Below are 12421 nucleotides of genomic sequence, written 5' to 3'. Positions count from 1 at the left end.
GGGTGATTAACACCTGACTTTTCTCCTCCAGTTTTAGTCAAATAGCCTAGTAACTAACAGTGCAAATTTATCAAAGCAGTTACAGTCAGCGCCTTGAAGGCTTGATTGCTCCGTGAAGTTCAAGGCAAATTACCTTTAAAATGCAGTTCTAATATCTTATGTGTAGATTTTTTTTTTTTTCCTAGCAACACACTTGGAGCACAAATAACTTTTGCCTGGAGAAACATCGGTATTCAGAAAAACAATGACATTGATTTTTCTCAAATAGTCTACACTTTCTCTCTTTTGAAATGAATAAGAGGATAATTCAGACAGGATTTTAGAAACTGTACCTTTCTAGGAGGTATGGGGGAGCAGGGTTGGCACAAATAAGAACTGAGGTACTGTCTCTGCTCTGGCATGAGAAGGTGGGATAAGGCCCTAAACTTAGTGAGTCAATTCTGATTCACCTTTTGTGTTTCTTTTTAATGCTCATATCCAGCTCAATACAGAGAGGCGAGTAGCAGAGGGTCTGGGGGATGGCTGTGGACTAGGTGAGGAAGAGGTGAAATGGATCACTTAGGAACTGATGGAAGGCAGGAATGATGTAAGGTGGGAGAAATAGTCAGAAGAGGGACTGCAGGAGGAAAGAGAATGGTTGAAAATGCACAGGGAAAGTAAAGACACAACAGTGAGAAAGCAGAGGGAACAAAGACACGGCTGCACGGTGGGGAGAGTATCCTTCTGTCCTTACCATGAAAGATTCACCACTCTTACCAAGGACTTCTGTGATCTGGACTCCCCGTCACTCGACTCCAGTCAGTCTAACTTCCTCGCTGTTCTTGAGCACGCCTGCCTTAGGACCCTCCATTTTCTGTCTTTTCCCCCCGACTGTCAACTAGGTTTGCCCCCTCACCTTCACAACTCTACCCGTGGCTGCACTAACCACGCCCTACATAAAGTAGCACCTCTCTCGCTCTCTAACTTCTTTACCACGCTTTATTCTTCAAGCTGCAGTCACAAGCCGACATCGTATTTATTTGGCTATTGTCTGAACCTCCTGCCGCCCACCCTCCCCTTTCCCAGAAGGTAAATTCCGTGTGAACAGGGACTTTGTTTTGCTCACTGCTCTATCTCCAGCACCCAGAAGAGGGCCTGACGCTTTGTGAGGGCTCCGTACACGCTGTAGGAATCAAGCGGTGGGTGCGGGTGGGAGAAGGGACCAGAAGAGAAGTGCTCGGAAGGGGTGTCCAACGCAATAGCACACCTGCCGTTCTTTTTCTCTTTCTCTTCTCCCCGTCTTTCCTTCTCCACTTTAAAGGCTAAGGACAAGAACCGGGCATGCGAGAAATAAGGAAAAATCCAAATTAGTCCAGCTCAAGTCCTGGTGAAAAGTGCACGATGGAGAAGGGCAAAAGGGAGAGAACAAATGCACACGCAAAAGTGAAAGAAGTGAAAAGTAAGAAGAAAAGGCTGGTAGACGTCACTCTCTCGGGTCACTCTCCCCGACTCCCCCTCCCGGCCGGCGCGGCTCGTCTCGCCTTCGCCACCAACGCGGAGGAGACCAAGCCCGCCTTCCCCGGAGGGCGCCCCAGGCCCGCCTCAGCCGAGGCCCGGCACGCGCCCGTCGGAGCCGCGAAGGCGGCGGGACTACAGCTCCCAGGGTGCCGAGCGCGGGGGCGCCTGCGCAGTGCGGCGGGAGGCGGCGGTCTGTTCTCCGCTGAGGAGGAGCGGGGCAGAGGAGGGAGGCAGCGGGTGAGAGTTCAGAGTTCAGCAGCAGCAGCCCGAGCCCATGATTCCCATATGCCCTGTAGTTTCTTTCACCTATGGTGAGTATAATGTGCCCCGTCGGGGTCCCCGCGTGGCCCCTTCCCCGGCCCGGGGCGGCGGGGAGGCGCGGGGGGTTGGGGCAGGCTCTGGGGAGGAGGCGGCGGCCGCCACCCGGGCGTGCGAGTGAGTGAGGGAGTGCGAGGCGGGAGGGGGTGGCGGCGCGGCCGCGGCCCGGCCCGGCGAGGGCGGCTTCTCACGGAGCCTCTCTCTCTCTCTCCCCTTCCCTCCCTCGGCGTCTTTGCCCCTCCGCGCTTCTCCTCCCGCCATGGGACCCGACTCTCCGTGCCCGTCGCAGTGCCCAGCCGGCTGGGGGAAGATGCCAAAATGGCGACCGGCAACTACTTTGGATTCACCCACAGCGGGGCGGCGGCGGCGGCGGCTGCGGCCCAGTATAGGTAACGGCTCCCCGCCCTCTCTCTCCTCTCCCCCTGCTCGCCCCTCCGCCCGGATCCCGCCGACACGACGCCCACACGCCCGCCGCCCCCCCGTGCCCCCCCCTCTCCGAGCGCCTGCCGGCGGCAGGCCGAGCCCCGCGGCCTCGCCTGGCCCGGGGCGGGCAGCGGCCCCGGTGGGGGCGGGAGCGGGAGACGGTGAGGCGGAGGGCCTCCCGGGCCTTTGGCGGCCCCGCAGCTAAAATGGCCTCCCGCGGCCTCTGAGCCGAGCCGCCACCCCCGCCGGGCTGGGAGGGAGGGAGCCGAGGCCGCGGCCCCTGCGGTGCCTCCGGTCCCCGCCCCCGCCGGGCCGGTCCCCACCTCCGATATCCCTCCCACTTGGGGAAAGAGACGGTGGGCGAGGGTACCTTTCGGGGAGTGCGGAGTCGCGCCGCCGCCCGGGCACCGGTCCTCGCCCGGTGCTCCGGCCCCCCGAGCCCAGATAACGTGTTGTTTTCTTGGGTGCCTTCTCCTGCGTCCCGTGGTCTCCCCTGGCCTTCCACCCGATCCCCGCACACAGACTGTGGGTGTCATCGCATTCGTTTGGTTCCTTTAGTTCTCCCTTCAAGGAGAGAGGTAAACACACCAACCACCTGTGAATTGTGTAGCTGGTAGGCTGGAAGAGATGTGCGAAGTTTCTAGTGCTGATAAATGAGTCCACAGCTTTGTTCTAGCTGTTGCGTTTAGGCTCCAGGTGGGCCAGTAATTTCCCTTGGCGGGTCTTTCCCCTCCAGGGAAATGAAAAGTGCAAGTGAGGTGCCGTGAAATGCACCCTATGAAATCTCTTACCTAAGGGAAGCTCTAATTTCTGAAGTTTCTGTAGTTCGTTATATATCTTATCAAAAGAAAGAAAAACACTAGATTCTGTTGTTGTTACTTTTGAGTCAGTCTGAGACAGTCTCTTTAGACTCAGGCCGTAAGCGTTCAGGGCTCCTAAGTGATCAGCTTTTTATAGAGAGATTATATTAGATATCTGTGTACTAGGTAAATTAGCTATTGGTTAATAAACCTAGGTAGTTTTCTCACCTCATTCACTTAAGGCGGCGGGTTGTCTAATGGAAAGGACATCACTGGGAACCAGAAGACCTGGGTTCCAGTCTTTTTTGCTCCGGATTTTAATGACGTTGGGGACATCTCTTATTTGGTCTTTCATTTTTCTCATCTGTAAAATTGGGCTATCTTTTTTGGTTAAAACGTGTAATTCTGAGGAACAGAGTTGCCATATTTCATGGAATTATAAGATAGCATTTATTATAAAGGAAGGGTATCATTATTTTATGTATCACTGAAAAAATCACCACCAGTTAAAATATGACTCAATGCTTAAGACCCCATTGATTTTTAAGAGATATTAAAATGTGTAAATGTGTTTTATTGATGAAATTAATATTCTACTAATTGTCAAATGCGTTGAACGCATGTGGCATTGTTTTACAAGTCTCTCTTACCTTGAAGCTTATTTCCAGAAAAAGAACTGAGATGACAAATTATTGGGGCATGATCTTGGGGCTTTTCAAACTTTTAAAAAATTCTTTACTTACAAATTGTGATAATTAAACAACTAACAAAGTCCGAGCCACTTTAATAAAGAGCAAATAATTTTCGTGGAGAGAAAAATCAAGCCATTTTCTTTTTCTGGGAAACAAGATACAGCTAATCAGCACTGTGCTGTAAATCTACTGCTAGCAAGTACTGTGTGTCCTACACAAGGCTGTATTTAACCATTTAAGTTTTAATTGTTTTACACAGTATTTTTCTGTTACTGTGGGCAGAGTGATAGATTTGTTGGATTATTAACTGTTTACTGAAAATGTAGTGGGTTTATTCTTTGTGGCAGTTTTGAAATATTTTTTCGAATGCAAACCTATAGATAGAAATGAGGGGAGGAAATGCCAATTTAAAGATAATCATTTTTTGATCAAATATTTGCATGTATGTATTTTATCCCAGTATAGGAAGCTATTACAGAATTTCTGTACCTAGTTTTTCTTTGGCTTTGAATCTTATAAAGTTTCAGTAAACTGTAACAGCAATCCAAAGTATTAAATTGCTTGTTAATATGTGTGTCTAATGAGAAAAGACTAGTCTTTTGACATTACTTATTTATGCATGTATTGGCAAAACTAATTGTTAAGTTGCTCTGTCCTTGTATATAACATACTATATAGAATTGTTTGTTTTTAATGGAAAGAAATCAGGTCCAGTAATGCTGATACCTTGGTTCAAGGAAGATGAACAAATAGCATTAATAATAAAAGCATATGCAAAAAATGCAGTGATGGTGCTCATCTTTCTTCCTGTCTAGAAATCATTAAAATGTAACTTTGAGACATGGAAGACCAAGGCTTACTTTGCAAAAAAGAATTTTTTTTGGAGGATGTAAACTTAAGGAGATCTTAAACATTTACCTGTAGATTATGTGAATAGTTGCTTCACCTGTCGTTGAGTGCAGATAACTGAGAGTAACTATTCTAAGTCTAGATTTAATTCCAGTTCTTAGTTTTCTTGGTTACCACTATGTGAGGTATTTGATTAAATTTATTTTAAATTTAGACTTTCTTTTTGCTTGTTAATATTTGAGATTTATAATGGCATACTAAGTATCAAAGTTCTTTAAGAGATGTTGTTAAGATCTCTTATAAGTTCTACTACTAATAACCTTTAGATAAACCAGGTTTTTCTTTTGTATAATACATATTAAATATTTTTGTGGTAAGCATTTATTCAGTCTTTGTGCTACACGTTCCATCAGCTACTGATTGCTTTTCTTCCTGCTTCTTTATTTTTTTAAGGCTAGTAAATAAACCTATTGGTGCCATTTGCCACTATTGCAAATGTAATCTTTTCATTTTCTTACCTTTCATGTGCTTTTTTCCCCTTGGCAGTGACAAAATCAGAAAGGTTTTAAGTATTAATTATTGTGTTTATAAGTATATATTTCTGGTAGAATGTTAATTTGGGGTGTGTAGGACAAGGCAGATCTCAAGCATGATGAAAAAACAGGAATGGCTTCATGGCAGAAAGGGAACTTGGTTAGATAGGTACCTACTTCAGTAGAGTACCTTTTTTGTTTGAGAAGATATACTTAAAAACTTTTAGACAGACATTAATTTTATAATAAATCTTGAAAAAAATGATTTCAACAGTTGTAAGAACTTAGGGTAGCAAAGAATGTGAGAAAGATAATTCTCAGTGGAAAAAACTTTCTAATTAACTATCATAGGATCAAATGAGTTTTTTTGTCTCCTTCATTGGCAGTTTTACAGAAGTTCTCATAGGAGTTCTTCAGTTTTTGAAGGGGATTTGTGGCATAAACAAATATGCTATGTATATGTAATATAAACTAAAGTAATCCCATTATATCCCACTATGAATAGGACATAACTTTTTCTTGGAGAGTTTTAAACAGCTAGTTTCTTGTATTCTTTAGCAAAGCCTTGGTCATATCTTTCTTGTCACCTTTCTATCTACTCAAGATGCTTGTCTGTTAACCTGCATAACCTAAATGTTTAGCTTGTGCTTAAACTAATTTTCTTTGTTCTATCTGTAGCTCTTAGTGTATCATTGGTATCTGAATGTTATTCTACCTTCAATAAAGTTAGCTATTTAAAATAATCATTCGCCAACTTTTTTTTACCCTTTTAATATCTAGAATTAATTGAGTTCAGAAACTTTATAGAGTAATGATTGTATAAAGGTACAAAACAATTGCCCCCATATTCTTAGGATCTCAGCAAATGTTGTTAAATAATAAATGTTTAAGTGGATTTCGACTGTTGTCTGGACATTAGCTTAAATTAAGCATCTGTTAGTCAAAAGAAGGCATCTCATCTAGTGATTCTTGAGATGTCTTTAGGACATCTGTTCCTAAAGGATAAGTATCTTTTCACATCACTAAGATAACTTGGGTAGGTTGATTGGCCAGTGAATTTTCCTCCTCTTTTTTGCTTTTTATTTGAATGTAGAGTTAAGAATATTGTATCTTGAAGGAAAGAATAAAAGTGACACTAGTAAGGTAGAAAGAAGTAATCACTAACTGAGATGGTGAGAAAACCAGGTGAACAGGTTTTTGAAACCGATCTTAGTGATGGAAATTTACTGGCTCTACCAAAAAAAAAATTACTGCAACTGCTAATTATATCAGCTCCTCCGTTGTTGAATCAGAGATCTTAGGATTCATATTGCATGAATGAACTTGAAATAATGAAAATTTTCTTTCCAGAAGGATTAGTGCTTTTACAATGATGATATATCCTGTATATGTTATTAATAGCCTTAAGAGTAGAATGAGGGAGAATAGCCCTGTATAGAATGCTTAAGGTGTATGCTTGACTGTGTTTTTATAACGTGCCTCACAGTATACTATAATGAAAAGGCTTTGGATTTGAATCTCAGCTCTAGCTCTTTAGACACTTATGCAAGTCACCTAATCTTTCTACAACTCAGTTTCCTCAACTAACTTGCTTTGAGGCGAAGTTATTAAATATAAACCTTCCTAGCCTAGTGCTTGATTTTCAATAGGCATTTTACCAATGCTAGTTTTCTATAGAGATTTGTATAATAATACTAAAAGGGTTTTAAAAGCTCTCCATAGTTGATGGCTATCATACACTTAATATATAGAGCTTCATAATCTCAAATGTTTTAAAAGTAGGTACTTGAGTATCAATTGGAGGCCTCGGTTTCAGTGTCAGTTTAATAGGGACCTCCAAGTTTTTAATTGTTTGCAGGCAACATGATTATAATCAACAGACTAATATGAGAAATAATAAGTTCAAATTTTCTGGATCTAAGATCACTCCTGTTTCAGCAATGTTGAATTAATTAGATTATCAAATTTCAAATAAGTCCTTTTTATATAGCCACAGAATCTATTAAGTAGAAATAAAACTAATGAGATATACAAAACACTTTAAGAAAAAAATACAGTAGGCTATAAAGGACATAAAATAAGACAGATAATTGAAGATGGGCTGTGTTCATGCAGTGAAAAAAAATCAATACTATCTAGTTGTCGATTTTCTCCTAAGTAGTCTATATGTTTAATGTAATTGCAATAAAAATCACAACAGGCTTTTTGGGGTAACTTGATAAAGGAGTTCTCATGTTGATAGTGAAGAGAGTATTTGTCCAAAAGTAGTCATGACAATCTTGTAAGATCATAAGGAAGGTCTTGTATTAGCAGGGACCAAAAGATGTTATTAAACAGGAAAATGTGGTATTGGTAGAGGGATAGACAAATAGATCATTGGCTTAAAATAGCCCAGAAATAGATGTATCTTATGGGCAGTTGGATTAGAATATATAGCTGTTTAAGTAGAGGTATTTGTCAAAAAAAAGCAAATCAACCAAATTATTATTCAGAAGTACACCATCAGGATAATCAGAAGACAGTCCTTGGGCTTATAAATGTAGTAATTGACAAAGTATGTTAGAATTACTAGAATGAGATTAAAGGTGAGGAGTGCGCCAACAACATTGTCCTTGGCATCACTCTATCAGAATTAGGGTCGTTGTTCCGAGGATAACATTTCTTAGTGTTTTGTGAAAGCTGTGTGCAGTGCAGCTCTTAATTCATCCTTACAGAAGGCGAATTAATGAAGCAAAGAACACTGGGCTTTTTTGTTGTTTTAGTATTAGTCTCCTCATGTAATAATATATATATTAAAATATGTTCATAGGGAGTAACTTACAGTATGCATAGTCCCTGCTTTCAAGGAGTTTACACTCCTGGGGGATGAGGGTAGGGGCAGGTATACCTCCAGGTAACTATGCCATGATAGCGATCATAACTGAGTTTTAATGAAATACTAAAATGGGGAATTGGAGGATTCTGACTATGGAGTTTGAGGTAGGCTTCATGGTCTTTAATTCTGAAAATGGAGGGAGGGAAGGTCATTTTAGACAAAATGTGTTGAGCCAAGATAGGAATGAATTAAATCCACCCCCAACTCCTCCCCGCTGGCTGCGCTGTGTGGCATGTGGGATCTTAGTTCCCAGACCAGGGATTGAACCCTAGCCCTCAGCTGTGAAAGCGCTGAGTCCTAACCACTGGACAGCCAGGGAATTACCTAAATTAAATTCTTGGTATGGTTGATAGTTGGTGGGTTCTGAAATCAGGCTAGCTGAGCTGAATCCAGGATCCCTCTACTATTTGTCATGTGACATTGGGCACACAGTCCTTTGGTACTTGAGTTTCTTCATCTATAAATTAGAGATAATACTAATAATTACCTCATAGGATTGAAATTTAAAAAAAATTCTCCGTCGAAGTATGGTATATATAAAAAGAACTGCACATATATTAAGAATATAGCTTGATGAAATGTCATAAGCTGGACATACCTGTATAACCAGCACCCAATCAAAAAAACAACACTATCAGCATCCCTGGAGGCCTCTACAGTCTCCATTGTGATTTGAGAATTCAATGAGATAAAATTTGTAAAGTGCTCAGAATAGCCCCTCCATACATATATCTCCATCAATGTTAATATTATATTCAGTAGACATTTGGAAATGGAGCTCAGAAGAGGGATAAGGGTCGTAGTGTAAATCCGAATATCATCCATATGGTGGTGATCCACCGTTATAGGTGTGAGCATGGATGAAACCAGAGAAAGTACAGTGCCTGTCATACATACATCAAACATTTAGTAAACATTTTTTGAATGAGTGGGAAAAAAAAATAGAACAAAGCCACGGTTACAAACTTGGGGGACATTTGTGTTTAAAGTAGGGCCAAAGAAAGAAGCAAATACTGAGACAGGGTCGGGGTGGGCAGAGAGCTGGGAGAATGTAGTGTTCATAAAAACCAAAAGAAGATGGAGTAATCAGCAATGTTAGGGTTTTAGAGAGGCTGGATAAAGGACTGATAGTTAGCAAGATCTTCGGTATAATTTTCATGGGCAGCCAGTATAGAAAAACTAGAATCTGATCGTTTGGAGCTACAGAAAGACAAGCATAAAATTTTGCCTAAGATAGGTCTTGTAGTCGAATTTGGTATTCAGATAAATTTTTTTGTTGCTGTTGTTGACGTGTAGTTGATTTACAGTGTTATGTGAATTTCTGCTGTATAGCAAAGCGGCTCAATTATACACATGTATACATTCTTTTCCGTTATGGTTTATCCCAGGATATTGAATGTAGTTCCCTGTGCTATACAGTTGTTTATCCACAGATAAATTCTTGAGGGTCCTAGAGGTTAAATGGGCTTAAAGTATTCGGAAGCACCGTTTTTGAAGATCGATTAAATGAAAATAAAATTTTTAATTCATTTTTTATTTCTGGGAAAAGATACTGTGCCTGAACCACCCCCTCCCGTCCTTGGAAAAATTGTCTTACACGAAACCAGTCCCTGGTGCCAAAAACGTTGGGGACCACTGACCTAAAAGGATAGTAAAATAGTGAAATAATTGGAGGATGTTGCATTGTCTAAAGTATTGCATTGACTTTCAAGAAGGTATGAAAGAAAGGAGAGATGCTGTCTTTAATAGTTGGCTTTTAGCTTTCCTTCAACACAGTTGAGGAGTCAGAATTACTAATTCTCTGTTCATACTGGCAAAGAGAAGAAAGTTAACACAAGACGATATTTGACAACTCTTAGCTAAATAAGATAAATACAAAAATAGCACCACTCTAGACAAATGATAATGGTGAAATTGATTGTATAAGCAAAATCTCAGCCTAAGTCTATAGATACAATGTCCTAGATGATTTTTTTCAAACTGAAGAATCAGTGAGTGAAAAATATATTTATAAGGATAAAAAAGGAAAGTAAGGTATTCTCATCTAGTTAACAGGAAGGACTTCATTATGTAATATTCTGTGACAAGTTCCAGAACATCCCATTTTGCTAAAAGTATATGTGGCAGAAATCTTTCATGTTTTGTGATGTTTGTGAACCAAAATTTACTCGATATGGTTCATTAGTGGACAGATGCTTAAGGCAGATATGTATACAAAGGTAGTTGGAAGGAAATAGATGGTGTAGAATTTAAAAGATTCTTTAGATCATTCCAAAGCAAAAAACTGATAATGTTTTACAGTTATGGAGCAAAGTAGATGACCATCTCTCTTCAACAAAATATGAGCCATAAAACATTTCAAAACTTTTTTAAGCATTGCATTTTGACAATTCAGATGCAGGAAGATGAACCAAAAGTAATGGTAGGTTAGAACTTATTAGAAAAATATTTGAAATGTGGAATTAGCATTTATGGGATGGACATGTTCCATGTTCATGCATGAAAGTTGATGAGCAGTTATGTTCAGAGAACATGGTGCATTTTGTGTATATGTGGAATAAAAATTTGGGTTTATTGTACTCTGTATTTAAAATTTTCTAATAGTATTTTCATTATCCCTTATTCTTATGTAAATTGTCAAATGACCTCAAAAATACAGAAAATGGAAGAGGTCCAATGGACCCAAATGATATTTCTCCTGGTATGTTGAGAGTTAAAAGATGTCAAGAAAACTGTCAACGGTTTTCATATGATATTTAACCACCCTCCCTCCCTTGTAGTCTACCCATCTAAAGAGTTGGTAGAAATTTTAGGATTAGTTATTTTATTTGTTCTAGTTTTTAAGAAGAAAATAGAGCCTGAATTTAAATTTCTTCTAAAATTCTACAATGATGCAGTTATTGTTTTAATAGCACTGTGAAGGTTAATGGGAGCATGACATTACAATAACAAGTTTAGGGAATATTTAAAGGTGGTTTGTCTTTGGGATTATTCCATGAGAAAGTTTAATTTTGCATCATTCTCAACATTATAAAATACTAAATGTAAAGATAAATTTGTCAGTGATTTTGTAGATACGTAAAATGCCATAATTTGACCTAGAAAAGTCCAGCAATGTTGAGCATTAAATTTGGACTAATGGAAAGGTTAAATTTTGTTTTGTGTGCCAAGAGAAAGACAGAAAAAAAAGTTTTATCAGTTACTTTACCATTTTATGCAAAATTGAAACAAAGTATGTTTTCCAGGGGAGAAAAAGCACATTTAATAATGTAAGTGAAAAAAAAAAATAATAATAATGTAAGTGACAGGAGCTGCCTACATTTTCTTGCCTGAGACTTGTTTCCCTCATGGCCTTTCAGAAATGAAACATTCCGCATTTGTCCTATAGTGGTTCCTTTAGAAATTTAGCATATTTCACTTAGTCTAAAGTTAATCATCACCTTTATTCTCCTAAACAATACCAGGACTTAAAATGTTTAACTTTGGTCAGTCCACTCCTGATTTTTGTGCTTTTGTTGTACTATATTTCAGATGTTCTTAACCCCACAACCGTTGTTGAACAAAATTATTGTTTTATATAGCTAGTGAGTATTTAAATTTGCCTTCGTATTTACCACTTTTTTATTATTATTTAATATTCATTCCCTCTGAGATCATTTTCATTCTTCCTAAAGTAAATCTTTGAGAATGTCCTTTAATGTGGGTCTACTGATAACAATGTTTTTTTGGTTTTTCTCTCTTTTTTAATCTCAAAATATCTTCATTTCACCCTTCTCATTCTTGAGAAGTCATCACTTAGTTTCTAGGGATTTTTTTTCCTCAAGCTACTTGTGCTTCTCTCTCTTTGGTGTTTACAGTTTCACTCAGATGCGTCTTGGTGAGAATTCCTTATTTAATCCTACTTAGGGTTAGTTGGGGGCTCCTGGATCTGAGGATTGTTATATCAGACATTCTATTTAGATGTTTCCTCTCTCCCTTTTTCTTCATTTGCAACTCCAATGAGTTGTAAGTTACTATTTTTTATTCTTTTCTCCTGGTCTTTTAACCTCTTTAATATCTTTGATCTCTTTGTGTGCCTTCTGAGTAATTTTTATAGATTTTTTTTTGCCAGCTATGTCTAATCAGTTATGTAATGCCTTTCTGAGTGTCTGATTATAATTTTTATATACTGTATTTCATTTCTGGAAATTCTGTTTTTTTTTTTTTTAATTCATCTGGTTGTTTTTGATTGAACTCTTAGTTCTTGGTCTTGGTTTTCATAGTCTCTTTAAGTGTACTTATTTTATATTTCGTATCCAATACTAATACTTGTAGTCTTTTTTTTTTTTCCAAACTCTTGCTCCTAGTATCTTGTTTCCGTATGGGTTTTGTTTGTGATTTTTGATTGAGATCTCCTCTTTTTTGGAACATGGTAGCATTAGAGAGGAATGAGCA

General features: G+C 39.4%; 1 protein-coding gene across 1 annotated transcript in view; it reads left to right on the top strand.

Moving 5' to 3' along the window:
- Window positions 1-1771: 1771 nt before the first annotated feature.
- Window positions 1772-12421, top strand: part of ZFR (zinc finger RNA binding protein) — a 74163-nt gene continuing 63513 nt past the window's right edge. Inside the window, exons 1-2 of the mRNA XM_065875477.1 lie at window positions 1772-1808; window positions 2105-2204. Of these exons, the coding sequence (XP_065731549.1) occupies window positions 1772-1808; window positions 2105-2204 (137 nt within the window). The remainder of the gene's footprint in view (window positions 1809-2104; window positions 2205-12421) is intronic.

This window comes from Phocoena phocoena, chromosome 3 (assembly GCF_963924675.1).
Source record: "Phocoena phocoena chromosome 3, mPhoPho1.1, whole genome shotgun sequence".
Classification (NCBI taxonomy): Eukaryota; Metazoa; Chordata; class Mammalia; order Artiodactyla; family Phocoenidae; genus Phocoena; species Phocoena phocoena.
The sequence above is the reverse complement of the archived record's forward strand: the minus strand, read 5'-3'. Positions and strand labels throughout refer to the sequence as shown.